Source organism: Taudactylus pleione, unplaced genomic scaffold (assembly GCF_031769625.1).
Source record: "Taudactylus pleione unplaced genomic scaffold, aTauple2 ptg000259l, whole genome shotgun sequence".
NCBI lineage: Eukaryota > Metazoa > Chordata > Amphibia > Anura > Myobatrachidae > Taudactylus > Taudactylus pleione.
Window position 1 is genome coordinate 2,232,782 of NW_028284661.1, and position 20,654 is coordinate 2,253,435.

The 20,654-nt window shown below is 44.9% G+C and overlaps 1 protein-coding gene across 1 annotated transcript in view; it reads right to left on the reverse strand.

The window, feature by feature from the left end:
- ROS1 (ROS proto-oncogene 1, receptor tyrosine kinase) overlaps window positions 1–20,654 on the reverse strand; it is a 335,661-nt gene that overhangs the window by 80,666 nt on the left and 234,341 nt on the right. The window contains exons 38-39 of the mRNA XM_088481008.1: window positions 18,834–19,037; window positions 2,491–2,625 (exon numbers count right to left, since the gene is read on the reverse strand). Of these exons, the coding sequence (XP_088337134.1) occupies window positions 2,491–2,625; window positions 18,834–19,037 (339 nt within the window). The remainder of the gene's footprint in view (window positions 1–2,490; window positions 2,626–18,833; window positions 19,038–20,654) is intronic.

A 20,654-nucleotide genomic window follows, 5' to 3' on the forward strand; every position in this document is an offset into this window, starting at 1 on the left:
ATCCTGGTTTGGGCGGAGCGCAATCTTCCGGCCATATCAGCGGTCTTCATCCCGGGAGTGCTCAATTGGGAGGCGGACTTTCTAAATCGCCAGGACGTTCATCCGGGGGAATGGTCCCTGCACCCGGACGTTTTTCAACTACTGGTGGACAGATGGGGTCTTCCAGAGATCGACCTCATGGCGTCTCGGCACAACAACAAGTTGCCGGTGTACGGGTCTCGCACAAGAGACGAAGGGGCGTCTCTGGTGGATGCTCTGTCCGTCCGGTGGACGTTCCGGTTCGCGTATCTGTTCCCTCCGGTCTCCCTTCTTCCACGGGTAATCCGGAAATTCAAACAGGAAGGAGGGACGCTCCTGTTGATAGCTCCCGCGTGGCCCAGACGGCACTGGTTCTCAGACCTTCAGGGTCTGTCCGTGGACAGTCCTCTGCGGTTGCCGCTACGACCGGACCTCTTGTCTCAGGGTCCTTGTCGTCACCCGGACCTGACTCGGCTGTCTTTGACGGCGTGGCTGTTGAGACGGCCATGCTGAGGTCCCGGGGGTTTTCCAGCTCTGTGGTGCGTACCTTGTTGCGAGCTCGGAAACCGTCTTCCGCGAGGATATACCATCGTGTGTGGCATACGTTCTTCCAGTGGTGTCGACCGAGAGGTTATGCACCGCGGGAGTTTTGTCTGTCTCGGATTCTCGCCTTCCTGCAAGCGGGACTAGATCATGGGCTTCGCCTTGCTTCTTTGAAGGTACAGGTTTCGGCCCTGTCTGTCTGGTTTCACCATAGGATTGCTACAATCCCGGATGTGCGCACCTTTATGCAAGGTGTTGTCCGCATTCAGCCGCCCTTTGTTCCACCTGTGGCGCCTTGGGATTTGGCTGTGGTCCTGAGGGCTCTCCAAGGACCGCCGTTTGAACCACTGGGCTCAGTGGATCTTAAATGGCTAACAGCTAAGACTGTTTTCCTTCTGGCTATTGCTTCGGCCAGACGTGTTTCTGAGTTAGGGGCTCTTTCTTGTAGACCCCCTTTCTTGGTTTTTCATGGGAACAGGGCAGTGCTCCGCACTCGGCCCGAGTTTCTTCCCAAAGTTGTTTCCCAGTTTCATGTTAACGAGGAAATCATTGTTCCGGCCTTTAACTCACCGGGTCTTTCCGTGGGTGAGGCCTCTTTGGATGTTGTGCAGGCCTTAAGGACTTATGTTGACCGCACTTCTTCGTTTAGGAAGTCGGACGCTTTGTTTGTCCTCTATGGCCTCCGTAAAAAGGGTTGGCCTGCTTCAAAGCAAACTTTGACAGCCTGGATCCGTATGGCTATTTCTGAAGCTTATCTTCATGAAGGCCTGCCGGTTCCTCCTTCTGTGAAGGCTCATTCCACTAGGTCTGTGGGTCCTTCGTGGGCAGCTCGACGTGGTGCCTCTGCAGTCCAGATCTGCAAGGCTGCTACGTGGTCCTCTGTCCATACCTTCGTGAGGTATTACAGGTTTGACACCTTCGCCTCTCAGGATGCTTCCTTCGGGCGGCGGATTCTCCTTTCAGCACAGGAGCGTCCCCACCCTTAAAGGATACTGCTTTGGGACATCCCCAAGGTATCCTGTGGATACCCTATGGACCCTGAAGTAGAAAATATGAGATATGGTAAGAACTTACCCTTGTTATCTCTATTTCTACGAAGTCCATAGGGTTCCACAGGACTCCCGCCCTGTCGCACCTGTGCTGCAGATGGGCTTTGCTCAGGTCACCGGTTTTCCATCTCCCTCTGGTGAGAATGTGATTCTTGTATGTGTCCAGATCTTTGTTCTCTCTCTTCCTTCTCCTCCTCCGGCCTATGGCTTGGTAACTAACTGAGGTGCCTTGGCTCGGGGGCGGGGTATAGGAGGGGGACCCAGTGCATCCTGGGAGGCTGAAAGCTTAACTCTTTGGTGCCCTGCGACTGACGTCACACCTATACCCCAAGGTATCCTGTGGAACCCTATGGACTTCGTAGAAATAGAGATAACAAGGGTAAGTTCTTACCATATCTCATATTTTTGACAGGAGGCATCCTGACAGCTGGCATTACATACCGATTCGTCCTGAAACATATATTGCTGATGACTGGGAGATTCAGAGATGTGCACAAGTATAGAACCATTGTACAAATATATACAGAAATCAATTTCTTATATACAAGATAACAAAAATCATGTCAAATTATCATAACCAATACACAGGGGCGCTGAGAGGGGGAGGGAGCAGGTACTGTTTACCCAGGCTTGTAGGAGGGGCCCAGGTCAGCTGCTGAACGGAACATGATACCAGATAAAAATATAAAAATAAATCACATTACTATTGGCATGTTTGTAAAAATGTTGACAAAATATCTAAATATTTATTGGGATCTGCTGAAGATAATGGCAGTTTGCAGTGATTTTTAGTGATTTGCAGAAAGGTAGGACTGTACATTAGACCCCAATCCATAACATTAGTTTCATTGCAAGGTCATAAAGAAAAATGTTTACTTACATATCATCAGGGCAATTTTCTGGGGAGTCCATTCTCCGTCCTGAGCGCACATAATGTAAAACTTCTATGTTAGAATATCCTTGGTAAGGTTGTTGTCCCAAAGTAAACAGTTCCCATAGGAGAACACCAAATGACCTGAAATAAACACACAAAGATGATTATTGGGCTATGTCATTCCACCACTGGGATAAATATCGATAAGATGAAAAATAACAATTTAGAAATGTAATGGAACAGTTCAGAGACCACACGCTTAATGACAGAACTCCCAGAAGCAATGGAGGCATTGGCTTCCGGGCACCAGCTGTCAGTTGTACTGGTCCCCGAAGTTCTAAGTCCACAGATTAATCTATCTGTTACCGCTGCCTGCTCCCTTTTGATCACTACAGTGGCGCAGGCAGCGTTTATAGATGGATTTATCTGTGGGGTTTGGGGGGCCGCTGTCAGTTGATCTACCGGCACCAATGGTGCAATAAAGTTGTTTGTGTTTATTGCGACAAAGCATGCGTGACGTCATGATGTCACACCGCACTGATGAAAGGCAGAGAAGCCATGGCGCATACAGGAGCAGTTAGAAGATAAAGAAGAAGGTAAGAGGTATATTTAGTGAGAGTTTTAGAAGTGGAGATGTTGCCCATAGCAACCAATCAGATTCTACCTAACATTTAACTAGCATCTTCTAGAAGATAATAGCTAGAATCTGATTGATTGCTATGGGCAACATCTCCACTTCTAAAAACTCTCACTTAGTAAATTTACCCCTTACCTTCTTTATCTTCTAGCTGCTCCTGTATGGGGTAAATTTACTAAAGTGAGAGATTTTAGAAGTGGAGATGTTGCCCATAGCAACCAATCAGATTATAGCTATTATCTTCTAGAAAGTGCTAGTTAAATATTAAGTAGAATTTGATTGATTGCTATGGGCAACATCTCCACTTTTAAAAACTCTCACTTTAGTAAATATACCCCTAAGTGTCTGAACTGGGGCCAAAGGGATACTGGAGCTGGAAAGAGACTGCAGGGCTGGAGAGACACTGCAGAATTGGAGTGACAGAATGGAGCTGGAGAGACACTGTGGAACTAGAGATACAGAAAGTGCTAGTTGGCAGCTGGAGAGACACTGGTGGCTGGAGAGAAACTATGGACTAGAGCTGTAGAAACATGGGGAAATGAGGCTGAGAGACACAAGGGTGTGTGTGGCTTACTAGAACTTTGGGGAAGTGGCTGGAGATTATCCACAACTAGCAGGATTACTGGCAGTTTACCTCCTTTGCCACCTTAGCTGTGCTACTGTTGGCACATTCGCTAGCTGCTGCCACCAGTTGAGGGGTGGGATGGATGGATGGCAAAACATCTATTTAATCTCTGGGCGTCTAGTGTGAGCTTACACCCTTGTTAATGAGAGATGATTTCATTCATTGTTCATTTTTATTTGTGTTTCTTTTCTTAATGCTAAGATCTTGGCATTGCAATAAGGGGGTACAATATTCTCTAAATTGTTTTCAAATGGGATGCATTTGGTGGAGCTACTCAGGTGACAAATGTGTACAAATAATTAATTGCATTACAGAACAATACCTCATCTAACTCGGGACTCGGGAGCATATGAATATGCATATACACAAGGTAAATGATACAGTATATTAGTGCTATATTATCTCACATAACACACAAGAGACTGATATAGTATATTAGTGCTATATTATCTAATATTACACATAAGGTGACTGATTCAGTTTATTAACACTATGTTATCCCATTTTACACACAATATGACTGAAACAGTATATTAGCACTATATTAACCCATATTACACACAATGGGGGAGATGTATCAAGCCTTTAAGAGAGATACATGCGGAGAGAGTTAAAGTATGAACCAATCAGCTTCTAAATGTAATTTTTCAAGCACAGTCTGTAAAATAGCTATTACAAGCTATTTGGTTGGTACTTTATCTGTGCCCACTATATTTATTTCCAAGGCTTGATGCATCTCCCCCAATCTTATTCATACAGTATATTAGTACTATTACATACAGTATATTAGTCCTATATTATGCCATATTACACACAAGTTGAATGATTCAGTACATTATATTAGCACTGTATTATCCCTTATTACACAAAAGGTGATTGATAAAGTGTATCAGCACTATATATTACCATATTACACATAAGGTGACTGATACACCATATTAGCATAGTACTATATTATCCCATATTACAAACAATATGACACATACAGGATATTAATACTATAGTATCCAATCTTTTAACACACAAGGTGAATGACTCAGTACAGTATATTAGCACTGTGTTATCCCGAATTTGACACAAGGTGACTGATACAGTGTATTAGCACTATATTATGCCATAGTGACTATAGTATCCAATATTAAACATAAGGTGACAGATACAGTATATTAACACTATATTATCTCATATTACACATAAGGTGATTGATACTTTAGCACTATTATAATCCCACATAAATCACAATGGAAGTAGCAGGCAGTCTGCTGGTAAATCTGAATCGTTTAGTAAGGGTGAATTATGATGCTGTCAATGCCATGGAGGAACCAAATGTCAAACAGTAGTATTTAGCACTCTCCTAAATTATTGTCTTTTCATGATTATGTCTACTGCTATTCTCTGCACTACACAAAGGGTGTACTGTCGTGAGTGTTGATGATAGGGCCTCATTTTAGGTAAGTAAAGATTTAATTCTAATAATTAAAAAATACATTTGTCCGTTAAGTAAGGTCCCATTCCTGATACCAGCATCTCCTTCTCCCAGGAAAAAAAAGTTTGTAAAAGATGCTGAACATTAGATAACTTCAAGCACCCACTACACCTACTACATTGTTTCTCAGTACAGCCTGATATTCTTTATATTTCATATAAAGACTGCTTCCACTATTATTTAGTCATTTTGATACTATGTAAAATTTACCCAGCAAAAAGAAGATACTTTCTCCCGAACAGTAAAAGACTTTGTGAAGGGCACGTATGTCCCTGTTAAAGTTTGACAAGCCCAGCCTGTCTAGACTTTAGCAGTGGTACCTCTTACTGCCCCCCTTTTTTAGTGGAAACTATTCCAGACTTTATAGCACTGAAGCTGATTATGTACTGTATATTAGGAAGAGCCATTCATGTATTTTTTCTTTAAATGCATTTGTTTTTGTTTTTTATGTATATGCATGTCATCAACATGAAAGCAATAACTTGTCCCAGGCTTATTGTCACAGCACTAGGAGGTTGGTAATACAGGTTGGTTGCACCTTGAGCTACAGTAGTTGTATGTGCTGGCGTGTGAGTGAAGCTGGATGGCCTAATAATGCAGGCCACTGGTATTTAGTAGCAGCAGGAGACTGTTGCTGCATAGAAAGTTAGAAGTATAGATACTAAAGGGCCTGATTCAGCAAGGGTCACAGTAGCAAAGACACATGCAACTGGTTGATTAATTCGCATAGCGCATGCATCTCAGTGCGCGAACAAGCATTTGCGATGGGAACTACATTTTGCAGAGGCTACGCAGACCCCGGGCACAGTGATTGACAGGAAGTGCAGTTTGTGGGTGGTGATGGGGGGGTGGTTGGGCGAACGCAGGCATGCCAGTGTGTTGCAACGCCGTTGCAGGGGTGTGCATAAATTATCCACTGCAATGCCTGAGGCCTCATAGCATGTACTGAAGCTAGCAATTCCTGAGCGAGGTCTGACCGGTCTTAACTATGCATAAGGGTACGATGTTATTCGATGTTACCGATTGTTTCGCTATATAAGTATACGGATGTGGGCGTCCTTATGTTGGCTGTGATCACAATGCGATTGCACACATTTGCATTTCCCCGCTGATACGAGCAACTACAGTGCGTGCATCCTAGCAGAATTACGATCCTTGCTGAATTAGGCCCTAAGGGGGTCATTCAGACCCGCTCGCGAGCGCAGGACGCTCGCAAGCGGGTCGATGTTGCCCCACTGCGCATGTGCACGACGGAGGGAGCTCCGTTGTGCGCATCCGCGAGACCTGGATAGCGACGGGCTCTCCGTCGCTCCGGGTCTCGACACCAAAGGGGGCGTGCTGTCGATGTTCGGCTCTGAATCAGGCCCTAAGACCAGATCTGCCTAGACACCTCCCTGTTACCTCCTGGGACCGTCAATAAATATCCACACTCCTTGTGTCCAAATTCACTCTGTGTCTCTATGTGGTAACAATCGGGATGCATGCACAGTGCAACTGGGACACATGTGCAGTACACATACATTTTACCTCCGAGCACTACAAGACGCGTTAAACATAACGTACAAGCAGCGTGCGACTCAGTAGCGCAAAGCGTCTTTCCATGCAACTTTTTCTCTTGAAATGTGTCTTCTTTGCAAAGAGATGCAAATAGAATGCACATGCAGCTTCTGCTGATTAAAATGATATGTGGCATGTCTATATTGTGTGCAACTGCGGGTGTATTGCATGCAAAATACTACATTACAGTGTCAGCGCACACAGAATATAGGCATGCTGCATATCATTTTAATCAGCAGAAGCTGTCTCAGCATCCTAGTCACATCTCTTTGCAAATAACACACATTTAAGTGAAAAAGTTGCACGAAAAGACGTTCAGTGCTACGGAGTCACACCGCGGCATGACACGACTAGAAGGGCTGTTTAACGCGCAAGGAAGTAAGATATATGTGGATACATCTGTATTTAAAACATCGACCAGCTGCATGCATATCGGCATAGTGTGCAACTCAGAATCAGGCCTCATGTCAGCATACCCACATTACAGGCAGAAAAGTATAGATACAGTAAGAAATATTGAAGTCACTTGGAGTCTGTGAAATGCAAATTGAACAAGTTGAGTGTTCTGTACACTGGAATCCTGTTATTAGATAGCAGCTGCAGCAGTTTTACTATATTTGCACATATGGATGTCATTTATACAGCTTGGCAAATCAGATGCAGTCAGTGGCCTTTACCTTCATTGTGCTTTCAACTTGAACCAAGGGTTGAGTACCCTCCAAACAGGCATATTTCCATATATTTTTTTTGTGGCCATATTTGCCACAATTCATGTTGTGACACGCTCTTACTGTACAATGGCCACATCTTCAGGCCTTCTCCAACCCCAGATCTGATGTAGGGAATCATAATTCCAACTTGCTTTGGAAAAAAGATGTGCATTGTGAAAAGATGCATTCAACTTCGACTAAGGTCTTTGGGCCTGATTCAGCACGCAGTTGCTAATACGCACGCAATTGACCGATTGTTGCCTACTGCACATGCATATACATCGTAGTGCACATGCGCGAACTAGCTATTGCGATCAGGACTGCGATTGCAATGACTACGCACAACCATCACAGAGTGATTGACAGGAAGTGCCATTTGTGTGTGGTAATGAGGAGGTGGTCGGGTGAACGCAGGCATGCCAGTGCATTTCAACATACTACAATGATTACCTAATTAACATAGAAGAAGAAACACAATTTCACTGTTGCAGAGGCTATGTTGGATAATTCCAGTGACTATCAATATAATAATGTTTGAAATCTAATTCAACACTGCCCGAGGAAACAGCCAGGTGCTGTGAAATGCATTGCAATATTAAGTGAGAATTTTGTTTATCCATGACAATAGTGAGTTATATTATGATGCCATTAATCTAACAAATAAATCATTTGGTTATGGTTAATCAATTTATTGTTGGGTCATCCCTTATTTGCCAATTGTAGCCCATATTTAATATTAGGGTAAAAGGGTGTTTGACCACTTATATCTTAAATACTGACACTACCTTTAACAGTACTTTATTGCTTGGCTCCCATTTATGGAGAGTAAGGGATTAGCTTTGCATAGCGGAAGTGTCACAATGAAGTTTTGATCTATAAAGTACCCTTCTCAGTACTGGAGATACTCTTCTGTTTTCAATTCTATTTCCTTTGGGTTAAGTTGGGAAACCCACTAGTTCTCCTTAGTTTCCAGAGTTTTGGCACCCATTTGCCCTGCTCCTACATTCATTTTACATAGAAAATGACAAACCCTCTCCCTTCCCAATATTACATCATATATAAAACTAGGCAACTATCATATATATATATATATATATATATATATATATATATATATGTAGAGTGAATTCTGACCCATTTTTTGCAGTTATTTGATTTAAACAAAAACTTTTTGAAGCTGGTTTATATTTTTCTCCAGGCTCTTTTTTGTAAAACTTATTTTCTTTCTTCCCACCCTCTTCTGTCACACTTTTCTTTAATTTCTTCTCCCTTGTGATTTTTTCTTCCACACCATCCAAAGCACATACTGTAGATAGATTCTCCGAAAGACTGTCATATTGAGCCTCCCCTGGTGTCTTCCTAGTTGATAGTTTCAGAAAATCAGAAAGCTTGGTTTCAAAGAACTGATTTTGTCATACACCCATTGCACCAATTGGAAGTATCTTTCTATCCTTTTTGTACAATTAGAGGCCCAATCGGTATAATGAGACCATTTTTTATACTGCCTAAAAGTAAATGACAATTTTCTTTACATTGAATGGGATCTGTAGGCTTTGTGTCATATCCCACAGGCCTAGTGACCAACCGATTCGAAAGGACACGTAGAACTTGGAAGGGGCTGTCACTAACACTCACAGTGACAGTCAGTTCCCATATAAAGAACAGGGCAGATGCAATATTTAGTCAAAATGGAGGTGGTTCCCACATGTCAAAAGGTCTTCATTAGCAGCACAAGTCACCCGTGATTTATGCGGCTAGTCTGCACAACTAGTTTGTTCACAGTTTAAGTTTAAAATATCTAAAATGTGTTAGTCAGACAACATTTTAATTCACTCAGAAAAAAAATTCACATGCCATTTTTTTCAGATCGGTAAATAAAGATTTACAATGGGTTTGTAGAAGAATTAGAAGGGGCTTATCATAGAACATTCATTAAGACCTAGTACACAATGTATAGATTCTCATTTGATGCAGATTTGCTTTATATCTAAAGACTGCCTTGAGTTTAAAGTAGGGGTGTGCACCGGCCACTTTTCGTGTTTTGTGTTTTGGTTTTGGATCTGGATCTTTCTTCGTGTTTTGGATCTGGATTGGTTTTGCCAAAACCACCCTTCCGTGTTTTGGGTTCTGGGTTTTGTGTTTTGGATCTGTATTTTTTTTTTAAAAAGCATAAAAACAGCTAAAATCACAGAATTTGTTGGTTTCTCTGCTCCTATGCTATTATTAACCTCAATAACCTTAATTTCCACTCATTTCCAGTCTATTCTGAACACCTCACACCTCACAATAGTGTTTTCATGTCCAAAAGGTTGCACCGAGGTAGCTGGATGACTATGCTAAGCGACACGAGTGGGCGGCACAAACACGTGCCCCATCTAGGAGTGACACTGCAGTGGCAGACAGGATGGCAGTTAGAAAAACTAGGCCCCAAACTGTACATAATGCAAAGAAAAAAAAGAAGTGCAAGATGGAATTGTCCTTGGGCCCTCCCACCCACCCTTATGTTGTATAAACAGGACATGCACACTTTAACAAATCAATCATTTCAGCGCCAGGGTCTGCCACACAACTGTGGCTGAAATGATTGGTTCGTTTGGGCCCCCACAAAACAAGCTGGCAATTAATGTGTCCCTGCACAAACTGGCTCTACGGAGGCAAGATGTCATCCTCATCCTCCTCATCCACCGATTCCTCACCCTCTTCAGTGTGTACATCCTCATCCTCACAAAGTATTAACTCGTCCCCACTTGAATCCACCACCACAGGTCCCTCTGTACCTTCTGGAGGCTGGTCTCCCTGGAAGAGCTGATAATTCATTTTGATGAACATCATCTTCTCCACATTCTGTGGAAGCAACCTCCTACGCCTTTCGCTGACAAGGTTCCCGGCTGCACTAAACACTCTTTCGGAGTACACACTGGAGGGGGGGCAACTCAGGTAAAATAGAGCCAGCTTGTACAGGGGCCTCCAAATTGCCTCTTTTTCCTGCCAGTACAGGTATGGACTGTCTGACATGCCTACTTGGATGCTGTCACCGATGTAATCCTCCACCATTCTGTCAATGGTGACAGTATCATATGCAGTGACAGTAGACATGTCAGAAATTGTTGCCAGGTCCTTCAGTCCGGACCAGATGTCCAAACTTGGTCCTGCCTGCCCTGCATCACCGCCAGCGGGTTGCTTAGGATACCTAAGTTTTTTCCTGGCAGCCCCAGTTGCGGGAGAAAATGAAGAAGGAGCCGTTGACGTGTCACGTTCCGCTTCAGCTGACAGTGTGTTCACCAGCAGGTCTTTGCACCTCTGCAGGCTTGTGTCGGCCGGAAAGAGAGACACCACATAGGCTTTAAACCTAGGATCAAGCACGGTGGCCAAAATGTAGTGGTCTGATTTCAACAGATTGACCACCCTGGAATCCTGGCAAAGCGAATGAAGGGCTTCATCCACAAGTCCCACATGCCGAGCGGAATCGCTCCGTCTTAGCTCCTCCTTCACTTTCTCCAGCTGCTTCTGCAAAAGCCTGATGAGGGGAATGACCTGACTCAAGCTGGCTGTGTCTGAACTGACTTCACGTGTGGTAAGTTCGAAGGGCTGGAGAACCTTGCACAACACGGAAATCATTCTCCACTGCGCTTGAGTCAGGTGCATACCCCCTCCTTTGCCTATGTCATAGGTGGATGTATAGGCTTGTATGGCCTTTTGCTGCTCCTCCATCCTCTGAAGCATATAGAGGGTTGAGTTCCACCGCATCACAACCTCTTGCTTCAGGTGATGGCGGGGCAGGTTCAAGAGTGTTTGCTGGCGCTCCAGTCTTCGGCACGCAGTCACTGAATGGCGAAAGTGGCCAGAAATTTTTCGGGCCACCCAAAGCGTCTCCTGCACGCCCCTGTCGCTTTTCAGAAAATTCTGCACCACCAAGTTTATTGTGTGAGCAAAACATGGGACGTGCTGGAATTTGCCCAGATGTAATGCCCGCACAATATTGGTGGCGTTGTCAGATATCACAAATCCCCAGGAGAGTCTAAGTGGGGTAAGCCACTGGGCTATGATTTCCCTCAGTTTCTCTAAGAGGTTGTCGGCGGTGTGCCTCTTACTGAAACCGGTGATACACAGCGTAGCCTGCCTTGTAACGAGCTGGCGTTTCTGAGATGCTGCTACTGGTGACGCTGCTGCTGTTGCTGCGTAAGGTGATACATCTACCCAGTGGGCTGTCACAGTCATATAGTCCTTAGTCTGCCCTGTTCCACTTGTCCACATGTCCGTGGTTAAGTGGACATTGTGTACAACGGCATTTTTCAGGACACTGAGGACACTTTTTCTGACGTTTCTGTACAGTCTCGGTATCGCCTGCCTAGTGAAGTGGAATCTAGACGGGATTTGGAACCGGGGACACACTACCTCCATCAATTGTCTAAATCCCACTGCACTAATGGCGGATACCGGACGCACGTCTAGCACCAACATAGCAGTCAAGGCCTCAGTTATACGTTTTGCTTCAGGATGACTGCTGTCGTACTTCATCCTCCTCGCTAAGGACTGTTGAAGGGTCAATTGTTTAGTAAAAGTAGTGGTGTTCCTACTTCCTCTCTGGGATGATGAACGACTCCCAGCAGCAGCAACAGCAGCAGCGGCAGCAGTAGGCGTAGCAATGCAGGATCCTCCAGAGGAATCCCGGATAGGAGAGTCAGTCATGCCAGTGACATGGCCTGCAGGACTACTTCCGATCCTGACTAAGGAGGAAATTGACGAGGAGGGAGTTGACGGTGTGGTTTGCAGGCGCTTGGATACAACAGGACAACGGGATTTAGGTGTCCCTGGACTGCTTACGGTCTTAGCCAAAGTTTCTGAACTTGACAGTAACTTTTTATGAACGCGCTGCAGGTGCCGTATAAGGGAGGATGTTCCTAGGTGGTTGACGTCCCTACCCCTACTTATTTCACCTTTACATATGGTACATATGGCAAGACAGTTGTTGTCCGGATTTGGATAGAAATATTGCCAGACCAAAGAGGTGGAATGTTTGGTCTTCTGCCCAGGCATGACCGTGATGGGCTTTTTCATCCCACGGACAACAACTGTCTCCCCCGGAGCCTGATTTAAACAAACCACATCACCATCAGAATCCTCCTCGCCAACTTCCTCCTCAGCGCCAGCTACACCAGTATCCTCATCCTGTTGTACTTCAACAGTGACATCTTCAATTTGCATATCAGCAAGTGGACTGTGGGTGCTCCTTTCAGCACTTGCAGGGGGCGTGCAAATGGTGGAAAGAGCCACCTCTTCCCGTCCAGTGCTGGGAAGGTCAGGCATCGCAACCACCACCACACTTGGACTCTCCTTGGGGATTTGTGATATCTTCTTAGAAAGCACAGTTCTTCGCTGTGCTTTTGCCAGCTTAACTCTTTTGATTTTTTTAGTGGGAGGAGGGCTTCCATCGTCATGTGAAGCTGAACCACTAGTCATGAACATACTAGGGATCGACCTTAGCCGTTCCTTGCCACTCCGTGTCGTAAATGGCATATTGGCAAGTTTACGTTTCTCTTCAGCTGATTTAAATGTCTTTTTCAAGGTCATTTTCCTGAACTTTGCCATTTGGGATTGTATGTGCCCTCTACTATGACATTGGGCATCGGCCTTGGCAGACGACGTTGATGGCATGTTATCGTCTATGTCATGACTAGTGGCAGCAGCTTCAGCACTAGGAGGAAGTGGTTCTTGATCTTTCTCTATTTTATTTTTATCGGAGAAAGTTTGGTCCTCCATTTATGTTATATCGATTTGATATATACGTGCGGCTAAACACAGAAAATAATTTTTTTTTTGGTTTGGACTGGAGTGTACTTTGGGGGTTACAGCACCCTTTAACGGTCAAGCCAGCCGGCCCTTATGACACAGGCGCACTCTTGGCACTACTTTGTTGATGCACGTGCGGCTACTGCGCACACAATACACAAACACAGAAAATAATTTTTTTTTTGGTTTGGACTGGAGTGTACTTTGGGGGTTACAGCACCCTTTAATTGTCAAGCCAGCCAGCCCTTTACTTATGACACAGGCGCACGCTTGGCACTACTTTGTTGATGCACGTGCGGCTACTGCGCACACAATTCACAAACACAGAAAATAATTTTTTTTTTGGTTTGGACTGGAGTGTACTCTCGGGGGTTACAGCACCCTTAACGGTCAAGCCAGCCGGCCCTTTACTTATGACACAGGCGCACGCTTGGCACTACTTTGTTGATGCACGTGCGGCTACTGCGCACACAATTCACAAACACAGAAAATAATTTTTTTTTGGTTTGGACTGGAGTGTACTTTCGGGGGTTACAGCACCCTTTAACGGTCAAGCCAGCCGGCCCTTTACTTATGACACAGGCGCACGCTTGGCACTACTTTGTTGATGCACGTGCGGCTACTGCGCACACAATTCACAAACAGAAAATAATTTTTTTTTTGGTTTGGACTGGAGTGTACTTTGGGGGTTACAGCACCCTTTAACGGTCAAGCCAGCCGGCCCTTTACTTATGACACAGGCGCACGCTTGGCACTACTTTGTTGATGCACGTGCGGCTACTGCGCACACAATTCACAAACACAGAAAATAATTTTTTTTTTGGTTTGGACTGGAGTGTACTTTGGGGGTTACAGCACCCTTTAACGGTCAAGCCAGCCGGCCCTTTACTTATGACACAGGCGCACGCTTGGCACTACTTTGTTGATGCACGTGCGGCTACTGCGCACACAATTCACAAACACAGAAAATAATTTTTTTTTTGGTTTGGACTGGAGTGTACTTTGGGGGTTACAGCACCCTTTAACGGTCAAGCCAGCCGGCCCTTTACTTATGACACAGGCGCACGCTTGGCACTACTTTGTTGATGCACGTGCGGCTACTGCGCACACAATTCACAAACACAGAAAATAATTTTTTTTTGGTTTGGACTGGAGTGTACTTTCGGGGGTTACAGCACCCCTAACGGTCAAGCCAGCCGGCCCTTTACTTATGACACAGGTGCACGCTTGGCACTACTTTGTTGATGCACGTGCGGCTACTGCGCACACAATTCACAAACACAGAAAATAATTTTTTTTTTGGTTTGGACTGGAGTGTACTTTCGGGGGTTACAGCACCCTTAACGGTCAAGCCAGCCGGCCCTTTACTTATGACACAGGCGCACGCTTGGCACTACTTTGTTGATGCACGTGCGGCTACTGTGCACACAATTCACAAACACAGAAAATAATTTTTTTTTGGTTTGGACTGGAGTGTACTTTCGGGGGTTACAGCACCCTTTAACGGTCAAGCCAGCCGGCCCTTTACTTATGACACAGGCGCACGCTTGGCACTACTTTGTTGATGCACGTGCGGCTACTGCGCACACAATTCACAAACACAGAAAATAATTTTTTTTTGGTTTGGACTGGAGTGTACTTTCGGGGGTTACAGCACCCTTTAACGGTCAAGCCAGCCGGCCCTTTACTTATGACACAGGCGCACGCTTGGCACTACTTTGTTGATGCACGTGCGGCTACTGCGCACACAATTCACAAACACAGAAAATAATTTTTTTTTTGGTTTGGACTGGAGTATACTTTGGGGGTTACAGCACCCTTTAACGGTCAAGCCAGCCGGCCCTTTACTTATGACACAGGCGCACGCTTGGCACTACTTTGTTGATGCACGTGCGGCTACTGCGCACACAATTCACAAACACAGAAAATAATTTTTTTTTTGGTTTGGACTGGAGTGTACTTTCGGGGGTTACAGTACCCTTAACGGTCAAGCCAGCCGGCCCTTTACTTATGACACAGGCGCATGCTTGGCACTACTTTGTTGATGCACGTGCGGCTACTGCGCACACAATTCACAAACACAGAAAATAATTTTTTTTTTGGTTTGGACTGGAGTGTACTTTCGGGGGTTACAGCACCCTTAACGGTCAAGCCAGCCGGCCCTTTACTTATGACACAGGCGCACGCTTGGCACTACTTTGTTGATGCACGTGCGGCTACTGCGCACACAATTCACAAACACAGAAAATAATTTTTTTTTTGGTTTGGACTGGAGTGTACTCTCGGGGGTTACAGCACCCTTAACGGTCAAGCCAGCCGGCCCTTTACTTATGACACAGGCGCACGCTTGGCACTACTTTGTTGATGCACGTGCGGCTACTGCGCACACAATTCACAAACACAGAAAATAATTTTTTTTTGGTTTGGACTGGAGTGTACTTTCGGGGGTTACAGCACCCTTTAACGGTCAAGCCAGCCGGCCCTTTACTTATGACACAGGCGCACGCTTGGCACTACTTTGTTGATGCACGTGCGGCTACTGCGCACACAATTCACAAACACAGAAAATAATTTTTTTTTTGGTTTGGACTGGAGTGTACTTTGGGGGTTACAGCACCCTTTAACGGTCAAGCCAGCCGGCCCTTTACTTATGACACAGGCGCACGCTTGGCACTACTTTGTTGATGCACGTGCGGCTACTGCGCACACAATTCACAAACACAGAAAATAATTTTTTTTTGGTTTGGACTGGAGTGTACTTTCGGGGGTTACAGCACCCTTAACGGTCAAGCCAGCCGGCCCTTTACTTATGACACAGGCGCACGCTTGGCACTACTTTGTTGATGCACGTGCGGCTACTGCGCACACAATTCACAAACACAGAAAATAATTTTTTTTTTGGTTTGGACTGGAGTGTACTCTCGGGGGTTACAGCACCCTTAACGGTCAAGCCAGCCGGCCCTTTACTTATGACACAGGCGCACGCTTGGCACTACTTTGTTGATGCACGTGCGGCTACTGCGCACACAATTCACAAACACAGAAAATAATTTTTTTTTGGTTTGGACTGGAGTGTACTTTCGGGGGTTACAGCACCCTTTAACGGTCAAGCCAGCCGGCCCTTTACTTATGACACAGGCGCACGCTTGGCACTACTTTGTTGATGCACGTGCGGCTACTGCGCACACAATTCACAAACACAGAAAATAATTTTTTTTTTGGTTTGGACTGGAGTGTACTTTGGGGGTTACAGCACCCTTTAACGGTCAAGCCAGCCGGCCCTTTACTTATGACACAGGCGCACGCTTGGCACTACTTTGTTGATGCACGTGCGGCTACTGCGCACACAATTCACAAACACAGAAAATAATTTTTTTTTTGGTTTGGACTGGAGTGTACTTTGGGGGTTACAGCACCCTTTAACGGTCAAGCCAGCCGGCCCTTTACTTATGACACAGGCGCACGCTTGGCACTACTTTGTTGATGCACGTGCGGCTACTGCGCACACAATTCACAAACACAGAAAATAATTTTTTTTTTGGTTTGGACTGGAGTGTACTTTCGGGGGTTACAGCACCCTTAACGGTCAAGCCAGCCGGCCCTTTACTTATGACACAGGCGCACGCTTGGCACTACTTTGTTGATGCACGTGCGGCTACTGCGCACACAATTCACAAACACAGAAAATAATTTTTTTTTGGTTTGGACTGGAGTGTACTTTCGGGGGTTACAGCACCCTTTAACGGTCAAGCCAGCCGGCCCTTTACTTATGACACAGGCGCACGCTTGGCACTACTTTGTTGATGCACGTGCGGCTACTGCGCACACAATTCACAAACACAGAAAATAATTTTTTTTTTGGTTTGGACTGGAGTGTACTTTGGGGGTTACAGCACCCTTTAACGGTCAAGCCAGCCGGCCCTTTACTTATGACACAGGCGCACGCTTGGCACTACTTTGTTGATGCACGTGCGGCTACTGCGCACACAATTCACAAACACAGAAAATAATTTTTTTTTTGGTTTGGACTGGAGTGTACTTTGGGGGTTACAGCACCCTTTAACGGTCAAGCCAGCCGGCCCTTTACTTATGACACAGGCGCACGCTTGGCACTACTTTGTTGATGCACGTGCGGCTACTGCGCACACAATTCACAAACACAGAAAATAATTTTTTTTTTGGTTTGGACTGGAGTGTACTTTCGGGGGTTACAGCACCCTTAACGGTCAAGCCAGCCGGCCCTTTACTTATGACACAGGCGCACGCTTGGCACTACTTTGTTGATGCACGTGCGGCTACTGCGCACACAATTCACAAACACAGAAAATAATTTTTTTTTTGGTTTGGACTGGAGTGTACTTTCGGGGGTTACAGCACCCTTAACGGTCAAGCCAGCCGGCCCTTTACTTATGACACAGGCGCACGCTTGGCACTACTTTGTTGATGCACGTGCGGCTACTGCGCACACAATTCACAAACACAGAAAATAATTTTTTTTTTTATTTGGACTGGAGTGTACTCTCGGGGGTTACAGCACCCTTAACGGTCAAGCCAGCCGGCCCTTTACTTATGACACAGGCGCACGCTTGGCACTACTTTGTTGATGCACGTGCGGCTACTGCGCACACAATTCACAAACACAGAAAATAATTTTTTTTTGGTTTGGACTGGAGTGTACTTTCGGGGGTTACAGCACCCTTTAACGGTCAAGCCAGCCGGCCCTTTACTTATGACACAGGCGCACGCTTGGCACTACTTTGTTGATGCACGTGCGGCTACTGCGCACACAATTCACAAACACAGAAAATATATTATTTTTTTAGCACTTGGGGGGAGCACCCCTGATGGACAGAGCACCCCCTGGACAACACTACAGCACTCCTTTAGGACTGGGACACTGCACAGGACTTTGGAGTGGACACAGCCCCTATGGAGAACTGACTGCACAACACAGTCCAGCCAGCCCCTATGGACTTTGAAGTAGTGGACACAGCCCCTATTAACAACAGCAGCACAGCACAACACAGCCAGCCCTTATGGACTTTGAAGTAGTGGACAACAGCAGCACTACACTACACTACACTACACAGCCCTAACTCCCACCCTCCCTCTTCACTGTCCACAGCCGAGTGAGAAAATGTCGCCGACGCGGGTACCTTATATAGGATCCAAAACCAGCGAGACTCGGAAGGCGGGATGATGACGTTTTGCCTCGATTTCAGATCCGAGTCAGGCGGGAAAAGTCGAGCCTGACTCGGATCGGACTCGGATCGGGTGGGCTCGGGGGGGTTCGGATTTCAGAAATCCGAACCCGCTCACCCCTAGTTTAAAGTGAGTATATATACATGAGTGCTTATTTGCCAATTGATGTACAATATTATTATTATTAAATTATTTTGTGCCGCTTCGGCATGTTGTTGCCTACATTTGTACGCGCCTTTAGACCTAAACTTTCTTGAATATATAGAGCACTTTCCCACAATCCAGTTTTTATACAATCAGAAGGTTCCAGAACAATGTACAGTCACAGATGGTTGAACTCACCAAACATCAGAGCGAGTAGTGAATATGCCATCAATTAGACTTTCAGGAGCCATCCATCGAACAGGAAGGAATCCCTCGCCTTCCTTCCTGTAGTAATCACTTTTATACACGTCTCTAGCTAGACCAAAATCACCAATTTTCACGGTCCTCTCTGGATGGCTGTACTCTTTCACCGATACTAAGCAATTGCGGGCAGCCAAGTCTCTGAATAAGAGATGATTATAATCTATTAGGAGAGCTGAGGAACATCACCCACAAAATTTTACATATGCTTAGATTTAATGGTTAAAAGGCTGAACAATTACTTAGTGTACATATATTTTATGTATAAAAAATGTATATAAGCATAAGGTAATTTCTTGATATTACTGCTCAAGCATCCAGCAATTTTTTAATTTACCATCGGGTTGTTGATCTTTTGCTGTCTTCAGACCATGTGTTGTTTATTTTTGTTGACAAATAATTAATAATGCTCCATATCATAAGATACCTATGCATATGACGTAAAATGTGTATTTTTCATTACCTAAGCAAAAAATGTAAAATACACAAATACTGTAGTGCAAGATACATTAATAACGTAAGATACACTACTAAACTATCTTACACTCACTGCTTATGACTTCAGTGTATTACAGTAGGAAATCCCCATGGTCTGTCTTGAGAACTTGGGAAACCCCCACTGTGTAAATAATGTTATGCCACCTCTTAGTCAGTCATGCACTTAAAGAGCAAAATATCACTGTAAATGGTTTGCAAAGCTGTGGATTCCTACATGGAAAGAATCTAGGACCTAGGTTAATTTTTCCTTGACACACTGTACAGGTCCCAGAGTGCACTAGAAGCTATTGGAAGTTGGCACATGTTGTCCCTTAAGTGTCAGCATCCCCGGCAGCCATGCGTGTGCCTGCAAGCCCTACCACTTAAAGGAAAAATTAACATTTATCCTATTTTTTTTCAATATTCACCCACCTCCTCTGCCCAGGTGGGTGAGTAAATGAATAGTGCTATCAGCACATGGATTGTTTTTCCCCTAGAGAATACAGTCCCATGTTGACCAGACTAGAGCTGTTTGGTACTATAGCAACTTTTTGCTGCGCAGGTCCTGATTATGTTATGGATCGATCACAAAATATTACACCACATGTAACCCTTTGTGTTTATTACATGTATTTCTCTTAACTATGAGCTTGGAGACATGCAGATGTAGGGAGATGCTCAGAGCAGGGAACAGATAATTGTTTATGGGAAGGTCGTAAAGATTTGCATGGTGACTCTTGTTATTAATACAGTATGTCAGTATGTTAGTGTTCACATTAATCTACTCCCCAAATTCTTTAAAGATCTGTGAAACCTCACAAACCCCCACCCACCAAAATAATGTTTTTTTGATAAACAAGATATTGACTAATTTGCATTGACACAGAAAGCCAATGAAAGAAGGGGGGGTTGTGTGACAGCCCAGGCAAGGATAAATACCATATACTGTACCGTGACTGAGTGGTATACACTTCTTGGGAGCCAATCTGAAATTGGAAATTGCTCCATCTTTTTGCATCCCCCCGAAAACAGATTAATGTAAAGGTGGCTACACACTACACAATATATTGTACAATATTGGTAGTTTCAACCAATCTGCACGACCATCGTATAGTGTGTACAACCAATCTATTGTGTACACATGTTGTTCATAGTATTTTCCCATCTGATGTGTTGTCTGTCCAGATGGGATGATGCAATGTATGATATGGTGCACATCGTGTAGTGTGTACACATGACCGCACATTGGGGTATATTTACTAAAGGTAAATTTTGGTAAAT